Source organism: Zootoca vivipara, chromosome 13 (genome assembly GCF_963506605.1).
Source record: "Zootoca vivipara chromosome 13, rZooViv1.1, whole genome shotgun sequence".
Classification (NCBI taxonomy): domain Eukaryota; kingdom Metazoa; phylum Chordata; class Lepidosauria; order Squamata; family Lacertidae; genus Zootoca; species Zootoca vivipara.
In genome coordinates, this window is record NC_083288.1 from 38,499,903 (window position 1) to 38,514,650 (window position 14,748).

The following is a 14,748-nucleotide window of genomic DNA, read 5'->3' on the forward strand; positions in this document are numbered from 1 at the left end:
GCCAGCACTGCCAATGATCAGGGAAGATGGGAGTTGTAGTCCACCTGACTGGAGGGCCCTTGAATCCCTGTCCCCCAGGTTTGAGGGCTCGACTGGAGAGACCCAAGTTCAAGTTCTGCCACAAAGCTGAACATTGTGTCAGCCATCGCCTCTCGGATTCACGTACCTTACACAATATTTTTGAGAGAACAAGAAGGGAACTCTGTCTGCTTCCTCGAAGGAAGGATAGGACAAAGACATAACAAACATTCTGAGGGCATCCACATTTCAGTCTAAAAAAATATGTTTTAATGCACTTAACTCGAAATAGATTTAACAGCTTCTTGCCTGTAAGGTTAATCTTGACTGTGGAATTGGGGATTGCTAGTTACAATAAAGAGAGTTCCCAATTCCTTTCATTTTTTACCACAACTTTAAAACCCATGAAGTTCATTCCCTAGCAGGTCCAGGGGGTTTGTTCTCCTTAGTGAAGAGCCTCCTTCCCCCAACTGACAGCCCAGCCAGCTGTGGCTCACTCATCCCTGAACGCAGCAGCCTGTCGAGTGGGGCTGCCTGTCCCGCCCAGGCACTCCTTGAACAGCACCAGTTTATGGAAACGGAATCATCCGAGCCTTAAGAGAAGGTGAGGGAAAAGGCCCGGTAACCAAAGTTGGTGAAGACGTCAATGCGGTGGCTGCTTCCGGCAGCTGTCAGCACCTGATGGCGAAGAGGAAGGGAAGATGAGAGGGGAGGGGTTTATTGGGTGTGGGTCAGCAGAAGGCCCACCCACTGCCCCACCCGCTCTGCTTCTAACCTTGCCCACCCCATCTCTCTTGCTTTGCTCTCTACCACCACCAGCCACGGAAGCAAAACCATTGTTCTGCCCATCAGAAAACAGCAAGTACTCAAGCCCAGTGCAAGGGATCACATCCAGTCCTCCAGGTCTCTGATCATTGGGATTCTCCCCAGGCCACATTCCTTCTCCAGCCACACACCTTCCCAGGCCAGGCCCTCAGTGGACTTGCTTTGCACCCTTCCTTGAGTGATTTATTTTTATTTTATTGCCTGGCTGGGATGCGTCCTTGAACTCTGACAATGCCTCATTTGCCTGGAGGGGAGTGTGAGTGTGTGTAGGAACTAGCCTAGGGTACTAAGGTAACATTTACATTCCTTGCTCCCCACCCCAACTTTTTGTCTCTAGTCCTGCCCCTGCATATGGTCCTCTGAATGTTGCTTAGAAGGGACCCCTGGATTGAAAAAGGTTCCCACCCCCCACCCCAGTCCTAGTAAAAAAACATCTTCTCCCACATGCCTCTGCCTACCCCCAGTCAGATCTCTGATGGAGGCCGAGGAACGCAAAACTGGCAGATATGCAGGGCAGGGCCTTCTTGGTTGTTGCACCCAGACTGGAGAACTCCCTCTCTTATGGAGCACATATGGCTCCCTTTCTGTTGCTATTTCAACACCTCCGTTCAACCTCTTAGGTTCAATGGGCCTAGGGCCCACCCCCTTATTATTGTCTGGTTCTCCAGTGCAGTTTTGGTTTCTGTGCCATGGATATCGATTCAAGTTTGTTTTTTACATACTTTCCCTAAGATAATTTGCCGTTCACTCATAGCTGTGTTTTAAATTTGGTTTGTTGGCTGCCTTGAGAGAGTTCCACTTTATAGGGCAAAAAGATGGGATATAGTTGTTTTCATTTGCCGGGGGGGGGGGCGAGGGTCCCACAAACTCACCATTTGGCTGTCCAGACCTCTGGGTTTCTACAAACCGAAGCCCAAATTCACTACTTCTGCAGGTCCAACCCCAAGTGACAACCCGCCTCTCATTCACCAAGCCCCCCTTGCTCCTTGGAAGCATTCTTATTTCAGCCCCCTCCCCCACGTCCACAGTCCTACCTGCCAAAGCTAAGCCCTGCCCCTTCCAAGCAGAATTCCAGGAGCTTACCTTGTGCTCTGGCGAGTGTTCGTTGATGGAAAGAGAGTGGATGCAGTGTGGGATGCAAGGGATTTGGGCCTTCACTTCCCCACTGATCTGCAAATGGTTAATGGTGGGGCTGTGGCCCGCCGAGAGAATCTGCGGAAGACAGATCATCAGGGTGGGGAAAGGGGGTGCTGAGCGAAAGGGCGGGTGGCGATGAAACCAATTTCATGAAGAACAAAAAATTTAGCGCAAAGGGGAAGAGCAAAGGAAGGTTGGATGAAGGAGTAACAACAAAGGAGCAGGGGGAAGAAATGCAGGAATCGAGGGAATGAGGAAGCCAGCGAGATGGGAGGCTATGTGTCTCCCAGCCCCCCAGGGGGATGACTCACCAAGTCCTGGTAGAACATGACTTGTTGCTGACACTGGGGCACGGGGAATATCGTGGTAGGTGTGACGGACCGCAGGTGCCACAGAGTGAGCGCTGGCCCTCCACCACACACCTGTGGAAGGAGAAACAGGAAAAGGGTTTGGACACCTGAAGGGAGGGGTCTTAAACCGGCAAGTCAGGGCCCTCCATACTAGGGCCAGGGCCTGGTCTAAGGTGAGTCACAACAGCAGGATGCAGCCACCATGCAAACCTAAGGGAAACATTAAGAAATGGGTCCCTCAAATTCATGTTAAAGGGGGGGGGTCCCAGATCTGAAAAAGCGAAAGACAGCTGCCTTAGGGAACCCACAACCTGCTGGTGACAAAAGCTCTCTCTGCAAGAGCCATAGCTGCCAAGTTATCCCTTTTTAAAAGGGATTTTCCCTTACGCTGAATAGGCTTCCTCGTGAGAAAAGGGAAAACTTGGCAGCTATGGCAAGAGCCCTTTTGCCCACCCAGTGCACCAAACACTTGTCCATTGCAAATGTCAGCAGCCCCCCTTGCTTCCAATGCCAGTTTCAGAAAATATGGGCAGAACAGGGAGCTCCAAAGAAAGAGGAAGCCAATGTCTCTGGACATCCCATGCGGCATCCGAGAACTGCAAGGCTCAGTGAACAACCTCTTCCCTCCCTCCCTCCTAGACTGCTGCACCCCAGCTCAATACATCTTGGGATATTTAAGCTGTTCTCTTTCTGCAGCCAAGAGTCAATGAACTCACCATCCAGTCAGACTCGGTTGCCAGGCAACGGATCCACTTCCCGTTCTGCGGCCTATTGCATTCCTAAGGGAGTTGAGGGGAGCATTAGGGGAAGGTGGTCGAAGGAAGCAATGGTTAAGTGGTGAAGCTGGTTATCGGAAATGAGTAAGCGCTCCATTTCCTCAAAGGTTTCTCTTCGATAAACACTGAGGTCGCAAGTGTGAGGTTGTCTACTGTTAATATAGGTTTCTATTTTTATTAGGGATTGTTGTTTTGAGGAGTTGGAAATACTTTGATAATAACAGCTGCTGAGTTTACATGTTTTTCTCTACTTTGTAAATTTTAAAAATATGTTCTGGATCAGGCAACCCCAAACTGCGGCCCTCCAGATGTTTTGGCCTACAACTCCCATGATCCCTAGCTAACAGGACCAGTGGTCAGGGATGATGGGAATTGTAGTCCAAAACACATGGAGGGCCGAAGTTTGGGGATGCCTGTTCTGGATAGATGGAGAACGGAAGAACGGGGAGGGATAGGAAGGCACTGTGTTCCCTGGGGCAGAGGGAAATGGGATAAAACTGCAATACCTCATAAGGTTATCTAAAAGGGTTTAATCCTGGATGGTGATTTGGAAATGGGCTATTAATCTTTCTCATTGCTGCTAAGATCAGTATAGTGGTCCATTAGACCACTATTTAGCTGAGTGGTTTCATAAAACATGGAATATAATAGCTCCATTATCTAAACTGACATATTATAGGAGAATGCATATATAACAACAGTCAACCTAAATCTATGGAACAACAGAGTTTAATCATGATGTTTTGGAACGACAAACCTCAGGAAAATTTCCAGTCGTATACTTAATTTTGCTTTATTATAACTGACTAATCTTTTATTGTTTTTTTTCCTTTATGATTATTGTTTGATGCCTTCTTACATTAAAAATAAAGATGTTGATGATGATGATTACATTACCTCATATTTATGTACTTCAATTGATTGAACCTGACCTCCAGTACGTAAATCTGCAAAGAGAGAGAGAGAGAAATAAAGTCCATAGTTTGTCTAGTCAACTGTAGCTCAGTGGCAGGTCATCTGTTTGCATTCAGAAAGTCCCAGGTTCAATCCTCAGCATCTCCAGTCAGGGATGGGAGGGACCCCACCTGAAACCCCAGAGAGCCACTGCCATTAACTATAGACAAATGTTGCTAGATGGACCACAGGCCTCAGTATAAGGCAGCTTCCTATGTTGCATAAACACCAGGCATCCCCAAACTTTGGACTACAATTCCCTCCAGATGTTTTGGACTACAATTCCCATCATCCCTGACCACTGGTCCTGTTAGCTATGGATCATGGGTGTTGTAGGCCAAAACATCTGGAGGGCTGCAGTCAGAGAAACAAATACAGGTATCCGGAGTCTGAGGGAGGTACAGAAGGAAGGGAAACAGCAGGCAGCAAGGGGGCTGCGGATCCTCACCCCAAAGGCGCACAGTGCCGTCCTCACTCCCTGACAGGCACTCCCTGAGCTGGTCTCGAAGGGCCAGGCAGTGGATATAATCAGTGTGGCCTTGATATTCTTGCTGTGACAGAGAGAGATGAAACAGAGTATGACTTGCAATGGATGGAGGTAGGACACTTTCTGGAGGTTGCAGAGATATGCTGCAGAATAACTGAGAAATTATATTATGACACTCTATTGCTGTTGCAGAACAACACAGAATCCTGAAAAGCTATTTTTATTAAGTTTTCAGCAACCATAGGCAAGGGGAAAAGCCTTGGGAGTCTGGAAATTGATTGATGAAATTGAAAACTTGACAGATTAAGAGGATTTATTTCCAGTTTATAATAACCATTTGGGGATACTCTAATGAGGAGAAGCCCCTGTAGGAGATGATAAAGAGCTGCCTTAAATAAACCTCCTCTCTCCCCTCATTTCATCAGCCCCGTGATGCTGGAAGCAGGACTCACCGTAAAGGTGCCAGATTCCAGATCCATCATGTGAATGGAACAGTCTCCCCCAGCCATTAGAAGACTATTATCCTGAAGGAGGAAGGGGGAGAAATGGCAAGAATGAGGCCGAGGCAGATGAGTGAACCATGCCGAACCCTCCCCATATTGCGCTGCGCCTGTACCTTGAGGTTCAGCTGAAGGCTGTTGATTTCTGGCACCTCCAAGCTGCTCCTGAGCAGAAAAGCAAAGAGAGAGTTTTTGCCATCTGTACATGCACAGAGAGGAAGAAAAGTTGGCAAGGGGAAAAGGGGGAAATCAAAGTTATACCCATAAGGCGGCCTCCTGCTCCAGGCTTCTTTACAACCCTGCGGCAGAAGGCAGAAGAAGGTTAAGAGAAACACAGTCAAAGTCAAAAGGAAGTCAGGAGAAACGTGGGTGGGGAACCGATGAGCCAACCACCCGTACCTTCTTCACAATCTCACTCCAGTTCCAGGCCTTGACTTCCCCATTGCCAGCACTGAGCAGCTGCCGGTCTGTGGAAACCAGGGCATAGACAGGACCTTCGTGAGCTGTGGGAAGAAGAAGCACCTGAAATGGATGGATTTGGGCATGGCAGTGGTGAAGTGCATTCTGGGTAATCCCCGGCTTGCCAGCCTGAAGTTTCGGAGTTTAACTTTGCCAGGAACACATTTTTCCCCCATCACATTTGCAGAGGGCTTGCAAGCCCGTGGCCAGATTCAAGGGGGCCTTGGGGGTAAGGACAGTCCTGGGAGAGCCCCCTACCTTGGTTAGCTTACCAATCAGCAGGGGCAGGACTGTGACAGGGAGAGGCCACGGTGACCACTCGGCCCACTGCTCCACTCAGTGAAGGGCCCTTAAAATTAAAGGAGTCATGCTAGGTATGTCAACACGGCAAATCATCACACAGGCACCCAGCCACCCATGCCAAGGTGGGGAGAGGGTCACCAGACTGGCACTTTAGAGAGAGATGGCAGGGGCAGGCGGTGGCATTGAATAATGGCACTGATGCACAGGCCCCTCCAGACTGAGGTGTTGGGTTTTTCCCCAGCTGCAGGCTGCAACACATCATTGGCGCAATAATAGTATGTTGGTGGTGGATTTATACTGGATCATTCACACATCATTCTGCTTTATTGGTTCTTCTGTGATGCCTCCCCAACGATACTGTATAAAAGGCCTCAGCCCAGCATACCTGAAGGAGCATCTCCACCCACATCGTTCAGCCCGGACACTGAGGTCCAGCACCAATGGCCTTCTGGCGGTTCCCTCCCTGTGAGAAGTGAGGTTACAGCGAACCAGGGAGAGAGCCTTCTCGGTAGCGGTGCCTGCCCTGTGGAACGCCCTCCCATCAGATGTCAAGGAAATAAACAACTACTGTATCTGACTTTTAGAAGACATCTGAAGGCAGCCCTGTTTAGGAAAGTCTTTAATGTTTGATGGTTTATTGTGTTTTATATTCTGTTGGAAGCTGCCCAGGGTGGCTGGGGAAACCCAGCCAGATGGGTGGGGTATTTATTATTATTATTATTATTATTATTATTATTATTATTATTATTGAAAGCAGGACTGCGAATAACCATTCTGATACCATCATGAATAATCATGAATGCACAATAAATATGATACATGTAGAGGCCCTATGAGCCCAAAGGCTGGGGGCTTTTTTGGGGTGGAGGGTGGAGCCACCCAGCCCAGTGCTTCTCATCTCAAGGCCAGGGCCTTAATTTATTAATTAATTAAATGATGCCAGCATTAGCCACAGCAGGCTCTCCTGGAGCCCAGCCAATGCTGCATGCTGATGCTGGGCCTGGGGATCTGCTTTATGGGAACTCCTGGCATTGCCACAAATGGCCAACCATAATAAACAAGCAGGTTGGCATGGGAATGAATGCTCAATGCATCTCGGGAGTTCCTGGACTCCTTGCAGTTGTTGTGGTTATTTGCTTATATCCCGTTGGCCTTCCCGAAGGAGCCGCATCTTAATAACAATTCCAGTAGAGGCTGTGTTTCCCACCTACCTGCAAAGGACACCACCGGCTTCTTGCTCTCCTCCTTAGCCTCTGAACTCAGTGCTGCAGAAAGGCTGGAGAGGAAGAAACACAGAGGTGTGAGAAAATGCAGAGATCCTTCCTCCCTCCCCCAATAGAGCATAGTCTGTGTTAAAAGGCGCTCGATTACCTGAAGATGGCAATCTCTCCATAGTTGTTCCCAGCTGCCAAGTACTTGCCACATGGCGAGACGCTCTGGGAGTAGACAGTCATGTGCAAGAGTTCCAGGGATCGCTGAATATCCATCTGGCAAGAGGAACAAGCAGGAGAAGTCAAGGCACAATACATGCTGCAAATCATCTGGCTCGCTCCACAAACGGAGATTTAAATACTGCATCTAATGCATAGCTGCCAAGTTATCCCTTTTTTTAAAGGGATTTTCCCTTATGCTGAATAGGCTTCCTCGCGAGAAAAGGGAAAACTTGGCAGCTATGATCTAATGTGAGTTTTTAAAATGCCCCGTGGGTCAACATAACGCTTTTGTTTTGCTACTGCTTGTTTAATATGGTCACGATTTATATTTTGATGGTAAGCTGCCTTGGTTTTGAGTTTTAATTTTGCTGCGGTACTTATATATTTTTTCTATCACTCTACCTTGAGTTTGATTTTATAAGAAAACCAACTTAACAGAAATTACTGTAAAATAAAATTTTAAACCACTTGATAATGCTGAGCGCTGAGAGTGGAGCAAAAAGAGGAGCCGCATTGCAGCAAACGTTAGTCCAGGCAAAGCGCACACTCTATGCACACTGTCCGGGGAGTAAGCCCATTGAACACCGTGGGACTTACTTCTGAGTAAGCACGCAAACGACCGCGATGTTAAACTGCTCATCCAAACCCGCCCCGGTCAATGGGAGCCAGCGGCGGTGCAGGAGCGACGCGCTTTCCTTTATCCTTCGCTTAACGCCGCCAATGCCAAAGTCGGACACTAGGGGGGCGCGCACGCACCCTTGAGACCTTGTCTCGTCTCTATGATTACAAAGAGCCGGAACGACGAGAAACCGCAAGGCACGACGGGATTCGGAGGCTCCGCGGTCAAAGCAACATAGACCGAGAGTGTAAAAAGGAACTACGTTTCCCAGCACACATCGCGCTAGTATCGGAAGGTTCCCCCCTCCTCGCTCGTCACGTGAAAACGAAATTTGGTCGCTGGTTTACACTCTGCTGGTTCCCCAGGCTGCTGTAGAGGCGCCTCCGTTGTGAAGACCAGCGTGAGGAACACACTTCCGAACGGTAAGAGGTATATATTTTAAAATCCCCTGCCGCTATGTTAACGGCGCGTGCGCACACGCTTATCGCCAGACCCGGATTTTAACCCGCCTCCCGCCCGCCCCGCGTGTTGTCTGCACCGACCGTTATTGGCGTCACCTTCCTTCCACCGCACAGCGGCAGCCGCACGTACCTCAGAGAATCAAGGGGCGCCCAGCCCCACCTTGAATATAACCACGCCCTTTCCTGTGGAGTGGACACGCCCACCAAGTTGTGGCAAGGCTCCGCGAGCGCAAAGCATCTTGGGATTCCGGTATTTCTGTTAGCCCTGTAGCAAGGCGTCATGGGAGCGCCTTTAAATGGCTGCCTGTGAGCGCAAAGGCTGCTGGGATTCCCAAACCTTGGCAGGGAGAGCTAAGCGCTAGTCGGGTGGGTCAAGGCAAACTTCCTTTATCCTGAAGTGGCCTTAAGGATCACTGGAGAGCGACCTGCTGTCCTTTTTATATCATGAGCTTTTAGGACAAAAAGGGGCAGTTGCAGAGTTATCGTAAACACATTTGCAACCTCAAAATCAAAAACACAACACTTTTAAGGATGGTAGAGGTGAATCATACACAACCATCAGGTTAAGGTTACCAGATTTTTTTCAATGAATCTGGGGACACTTTTCAACTTACTACTAAATAGATGGAATTCGTCAGGGGACTGATTTGTAAATCTGTCCCTGGGAAACGGGGACGTCTGGTAACCTTACATCAGGTATTACTTTGAACAGACACACTGCGTTCTAGATTTATGCACATCTTCCAAGAGTTATATAATGGAATAGAATAATTTATTATTGGCCAAGTACATTTTCCAACATACTTGGAATTTGTTTCGGCTACATTGCAATGTAAAAATACGCACACTGTTCCACTTAACAATACAAATAAGCATAGAAACCCACCCATAATTGACCTCCCCTTCAACTACACATCTACAAATTTAACAATGGCACAAGGGAAAAATATAAATTATATATTTATCCAATATAAAGACCGCTATCTGATGAAAACGCTTTGCTTGATTAAGGTGTTGGAAACCTAAAGAGCATCTGCAGAGACCCCTGTGATAAGAGAGGAAGGAGCTTTGTATGTGGGACTCAGCCTTACATCTCAAAATGAGCAGCTTGAAAAGCACCTGAAGACAACAGGTGCAACGTCTAATGCAGTGGCTTTTCAAAGGAATTCATTCATTCATTCACCACCCATTTTCCCCGGCGGAGACTCAATGTGGCTTACAGACAAAATAGGAACAAATAGGATTTAAAAGTACGCAAAGGACCCACTTAATAAAAAGATCATGTGAGACCAGCTTCCTTGCTCATATCAATTGCCCCCTAAAGTGCACAGCTTCAGAGGGTCATTGGCTATGCTCAGTCATATACAGGGTAATGGGAAGGCTCTTCAGGCCTGGTCAGTGTTCTGCATGAACCAAGTACAAACCCTAGGATGCTCTCTCAAATCCTTTCTAACACACAGCAATGCACTTCCATCAATATACTAGCTCCACTTTGCATTGGGCTGAAGGCTCCAGAAAAATCTTTTAAAAATAGACAGCTTTTTCACAGGTTGGTGTGATTCAACAGCTCCCTTGCACTAGCAGTGTTTCAGGGCAGGATTAGCGCTACAGAAGAGAGTCTCAGTTTAACACCCTTCATGTTTTACCTCACAGATGGATCAGACAACTGGCCAGCAATCGCCAACAATTATTCCAACCAGCCCGTCCACGTGCTGCTCCTTCTTGGCTGGGAGCAGGGGTTGGAGCCACACCATGCCCTCAGGCAGGCAATGGCACACAGCACGCAGAATGCCATGGATAAGGCAAAGCCAGGGCTTGGTGAACTTGAATAAAAGACAGCAGTCCCGGTAAGCATGTGCACAATGAGGCTTTTTGTTTGGGTGAAGAGGAAAGGATACGGTACATTTTGAGGATGGGTTGAGGGAGAGTAAAGTGGATTTTGACAGCGCCCACCTCTCTGGCATTTATTCACAGGCAAAAAAGTGACCGACCTGTTGGAAGCTTTTAAAAACATGCCAGGGAAGGAACATGCAGCCATTTCGTTGGGCTTCTTATTTTGCAGCTTTGTTTTGAAGGAAAGAGGCAAAAGGGCAGACAGTGGGCTACAGTCATAAACTCGCAGGGAACTTACTGTAATTGATTACAGGAATTTATATATTCTGAAGGCACTTTACAATGCTGTTCACACACAATTTAGGTAAAATAACTGTAACAAGACAGTGAAACTCAGCAATGTAAAACATTTAAAATGTATTTACTTGCCAGCTATATAACAACGTAGGCACTAGGCAAGCCTCTCTGGGGGAGGTATTTCACTCCTGCTGTCTTATACCTTGTCTCAGATGGCAAGTACACTTGTAGAAGATTCTTGGCTAAAGATCTTAAGGTATATATAGAGGTACGCAGCCCTTCAAGCATTCTGGTTCTGTAAAGAGCTTTAAAGATCACGGGGTGGGTGCAGAGCCGTAGCTAGGTGATCTTGCACCCCTGGCAGGACCGTCCAGATTGCGCCCCCTAGCCATGGACAAATTAGCTCTTCTTTCCGCCTCGCCTCCAACCCTGCCCCAATTCAATTCACACTCTTATTTAAAACCTTTTATTACAGTATAAGGCAATAATCGATATTTTTATTTATAGACATATTTATGTACATATTTTAGCCAATTTTGCGCCCCCTCCTTGCCTGCGCCCCTGGTGGGGCCCCACCTCACCACCCCCCTAGCTACGTCCCTGGGTAGGTGTGGGCGGGGAGAAGAGAAAAAACATAATTCAGTGCTGTGGGGAAGGAAGGAGGGGCCCTGCAAACCCATGGACAGCTTTTGGGAGATCTTTGGGTCTCGAGTACAACTGTAGCTTTTTGTTTTAGGTGCCGGTCAACATCCTTTGCTTTCAAACGCCATCTGGAGCATAGAGATCAGTAAGTGTGACATAAGATGAGGAGTTATTGCTGATGCATGAAGTAATTAGGGCTAGAAACTTCCATCTTCATATTCCACTTTCTTCTTCCATATACAGGTTGCAATTGCATCATGTTTTCTTAAGAGGTTTTTTTGTTTTGTTTTTTGCTGATTAAATATATTCCGTTGTAGTTTTCTGAGAACAATGAATAAACTATTGAACATGCAATTTTCATTTAAGTAAGCGTGTGCTTTTTGTATCCAACACTAAAAATGCCAAATGGAGTTTGAAAGCTCTCCTGTTTGCCTTAATGTGCTGCAGTGCATGATGGGCCATGCTGAAGGGCAGAGTGGGGAGAGCGAGCTTGGCATGAATTGGTACAGGACAGGATTGGTGTCACTGGACCCTGGACTCCTTGCCATTGCTCTCTGTGCATCAACAGGGAACCCAGTTCCAAACACTTCCTCTCGGAGGACAAGATGGCTGCCCGCTTCAACTCTCTTAGCCTGGACAATGACCATGTCTACAGCTCCAATGGTTTCCCTCTCTACGATGAAGATCCCAAGTGGCAGGACGCATATGCACGCCTGAAAGAACTTCAGCAGAGGTACTGGGGACCACAGCTTTGTGGGGGGGGCAGTCAGGGAAGCAGAATAGCAAGGCTTCATTGTGTGAGATTTTCTCTCTCTTAGGCTGTCCCAAGATGGAGCAAGTGAAGAAGCTAGTTCGGACGAGGACGAGCACAACAGTGTACTTGTGGATGGGGAATTCATTATGGCAGATTGCCCCATACTGGCACATCCTTCCTTCCTACAAGAGCCTGTTGGAGGAGTCGGCCTTGTGCCTGAAGAGGTATTTCTTTCTCTGTAAGTATAGCACAAGACTGGGGAAGAAAAGAGGAACCCTGGAAAGCATATTCATTTGCATCAGTAACTAGCATCCTCCCTCATTCTTACAGGAATCCTTGTACAGAAGTGGTCCTTTGGAGCCCTCCTAGTAACTCAGGCTTTCACAGTATCCGGACATTGATGGCTATCCCATCTTCCCTCAGCTCTCCTGCACAGCCTCAGCAAGAAGCAGGGGCAATACAAGAGGAAATGGAAATATAAGCTTTCACCCATCTTAGTCTAAAGCCAAAACTCATTTTTTTCCGGTTGGCCTGTCAGACTTTCAACAAATGACATCATTATCCAGCATCAACACATTCGATTGCAAATGTTTTTACAGCAGCATAGGAACACCCATCATTTTTCAACCGACTGCAATAATCTGATCCTCTCCCCTCTACTAGATGTAAAAGCGTGTGTGTGGTCGTTTCTGGTGTGTGTGCATATTGCTGTTTTCTTTTCCAATAGGAAAGTTGCCAGTACTTAGGAAAAAGTACAACTGTGGTGTCTCAAGGTGCTATGACTTAAAATGTTAATATTGCTTTTTAGAAGTAATTTCAAAATGGACTTTCTGAACTTCTCCTTTTTATCAGAGAGCTGATATTTTAACTTCCATCCCACCCACCCCCAAAAAGTGTTTGTGTGAAGATCAACTAACATTTTCTCTTTCCTTGTGGGAAAGGCATCTTGACCTTTTACTTCCAGAGAGCTGAAAACAAGATGTTATTCCAGAGGGTATCAACAAATGACAATATGACAAAAAAAAACCCTCTTGGCACCAAAGGATGGGTAGCCATGTTTGGAGAAATAAAAGAGTAAGAGGTGGTTTCATATCTAAATTTCTTTATTGAACAGTGGTGTCTCCTTAACAGGTTTAATGCCATTAGCAGTGGGTTAACACAAGATGTTTTAATTATGTACATAATTCATTTTTGTGTATATAAAATAATTCATGAAGCAGACGTATTGCACAGTCAGAAGGTCCCCATATTTAAAGACAGAGGTGGGAGGGCAGATACAATTTCAACCCTGTTGCACCCACCATTTTGGAGTTGCGGGTGGAGACCCACCTCCCAGATTCAGACAGTGTTTCATATTCCAGGTTCGGCATGTACACACCTTCTGATTAGTTCCTCAGTTTCAGGAGGGAGGCTGGGCTGACAGGATGGTACCCCAATTGCTAATGCAAGGCAGGGATCTTTCCAACCCTAACCTTGTTTTGTATATGAATATACATGACAATTTGCTCCGCGACTGGAGGGGGGTTATGAAGAAGAGATGAACTATTCCAGACCCAAGTGGGAGAGGTTTGTAGCCTGGTTTTTAACCCAGGCCTCAAGACAGTATTCTGACCACATTTCTTAGCAAATGCAAACCAAGAAGAAAATTGGGGTAATCCCCCTATTGCTAGGTGAATTATTGTGAATTGCGGCACTGGATCCCCCCCCCATTTCATCCTACCCCCTCATTAGTCACAGGTACAGCTGTATTGTCCTCCCCCCCTTAAAAAGAAATACGCATCTTTCTCCCGCAACACACACACACACACGTATCACAGTGACCCAACAATGGATACTTGAGCTGCACTGCGCCATGGCAACACAGGGTGGGAATGGAGGGCAGAGGAAGACGAGAAGTAAAACACATGAGAAGAGAGTTTATAGGCAACACTGCAGAGGTTGTTTTTGTTTTCTGGAAGGGGAGAATGCCCCTCATCCTCCTATTCATCACCTTGATGCAATTTGTTTCAGCATTATTTGTTTTTAATGCTCTTCAATGTTCCCTGCCTCTCTATCCCCAATGCAATAAGGGATTTCAGTGCCAGTATATAGATTTTTCCATTCCAGCAACTCAACCTCTCCAAGGGCTGGGAGGGGAGTGCCATTCCAGTGCTGTGGGCGTTCATACAGACTCCCATGCCCTCCCGCCAGGATTCCAGCCCCCCCTCTCCCCCACCACACACGTGCACATAACGGCAGCTATTTTTACCCACCCACCCAGCCCTTCCACAGTCCAGTCAGTCATTCTCAGGATTTTGGGGCGGAGAGGAAGAGGAGAACACGTGCTGTCCCTTCAGCAGCATTTCTTGACGGAGGGTTTCTTTTTGGGCTTGTTGATTTTGACAACCTCATTCTGCTGTTGGAGCCGTGCCAGATTTTCCTGTTTAGTCCGGAGCACCATGGCTGTGATGGCATTGAACATCTGTAGCAGAGGAAAAATACAGAGTGATGAAACTGCCTTTTCCTACCAAGAACGTGTGTGCACGCATACACACAAACCCAAATTGGGCACAGAGACCTTTCTCTAATAGGGAGTGGGGGACATTCTTCGCTCCACAGGCAAAATCCTTGTCAGGATCTGCCTCGCAGGATAAAATGGATGGGTGGCTGAGAGAGCACCTACCTGTCAATCACATTATTGTGTCTCGTGACTGACATACAGCAGGGGCTCCCACACGCTTAAGGTCGGAACAAGCTCTGGAGCTGAAAGGGGAGCAAAGACTTTTTGCAAACCTCCCTCTTCTCTTTCAAGTCCCCAAGATCAGGAACTTTAAAAGGAAGAGGCTTGCAAAAGCCTTTCCAAATCTCTGCCCACCCCACCTCTCATTTAAGGTTCCGATATTTAATTCACTGAGGACTGA

At 47.2% G+C, this 14,748-nt stretch overlaps 3 protein-coding genes across 6 annotated transcripts in view; 1 reads left to right on the plus strand and 2 right to left on the minus strand.

Annotated features, from left to right (window-relative positions):
* On the minus strand, window positions 1–8,584 carry THOC6 (THO complex subunit 6). 3 transcript variants are annotated; one of them, XM_035134634.2, is made up of 13 exons: window positions 8,419–8,584; window positions 7,181–7,296; window positions 7,021–7,085; window positions 5,447–5,550; window positions 5,309–5,346; window positions 5,164–5,212; window positions 5,000–5,071; window positions 4,509–4,611; window positions 4,004–4,053; window positions 3,047–3,109; window positions 2,292–2,402; window positions 1,927–2,055; window positions 1–696 (listed from the first exon to the last, which is right to left on the minus strand). In XM_035134634.2, the coding sequence occupies exons 2-13, from the start codon at window positions 7,294–7,296 to the stop codon at window positions 613–615; spliced, it is 984 nt and encodes a 327-aa protein (XP_034990525.2). In that variant the 5' UTR covers window positions 8,419–8,584; the 3' UTR covers window positions 1–612. The 3 variants fall into 3 exon arrangements, with proteins under 3 accessions (XP_034990525.2, XP_034990522.2, XP_034990524.2); XM_035134631.2 differs by having other exon boundaries at window positions 8,404–8,580; XM_035134633.2 differs by lacking the exon at window positions 8,419–8,584 and adding an exon at window positions 7,840–8,117.
* On the plus strand, window positions 8,152–13,430 carry LOC118094344 (uncharacterized). 2 transcript variants are annotated; one of them, XM_035134635.2, is made up of 6 exons: window positions 8,152–8,283; window positions 9,976–10,169; window positions 11,189–11,239; window positions 11,663–11,827; window positions 11,913–12,086; window positions 12,179–13,430. In XM_035134635.2, exons 2-6 carry the CDS (start codon window positions 9,976–9,978, stop codon window positions 12,327–12,329), a joined length of 735 nt encoding a protein of 244 aa, XP_034990526.2. In that variant the 5' UTR covers window positions 8,152–8,283; the 3' UTR covers window positions 12,330–13,430. The 2 variants fall into 2 exon arrangements, with proteins under 2 accessions (XP_034990526.2, XP_034990527.2); XM_035134636.2 differs by having other exon boundaries at window positions 8,180–8,290.
* Window positions 12,934–14,748, minus strand: part of LOC118094345 (ras-related protein Rab-35) — a 15,645-nt gene continuing 13,830 nt past the window's right edge. The window contains exon 6 of the mRNA XM_035134637.2: window positions 12,934–14,309. Within this exon, the coding sequence (XP_034990528.1) occupies window positions 14,181–14,309 (129 nt within the window). The 3' untranslated portion in view covers window positions 12,934–14,180. The remainder of the gene's footprint in view (window positions 14,310–14,748) is intronic.

Coding starts and splice junctions, on each gene's coding strand:
- THOC6 (XM_035134634.2), bottom strand. CDS start 7,296: ATGGATATTCAGCGATCCCTGGAACTCTTGCACATGACTGTCTACTCC. Junction 7,086..7,180: donor GGAGAGATTGCCATCTTCAG/GTAATCGAGCGC, acceptor CTTCCTCTCCAG/CCTTTCTGCAGCACTGAGTT. Junction 4,054..4,508: donor CGGCACTGTGCGCCTTTGGG/GTGAGGATCCGC, acceptor CTCTCTTTGCAG/ATTTACGTACTGGAGGTCAG.
- LOC118094344 (XM_035134635.2), top strand. CDS start 9,976: ATGGATCAGACAACTGGCCAGCAATCGCCAACAATTATTCCAACCAGC. Junction 11,240..11,662: donor CATCTGGAGCATAGAGATCA/GTAAGTGTGACA, acceptor GTGCATCAACAG/GGAACCCAGTTCCAAACACT. Junction 12,087..12,178: donor GAAGAGGTATTTCTTTCTCT/GTAAGTATAGCA, acceptor TCATTCTTACAG/GAATCCTTGTACAGAAGTGG.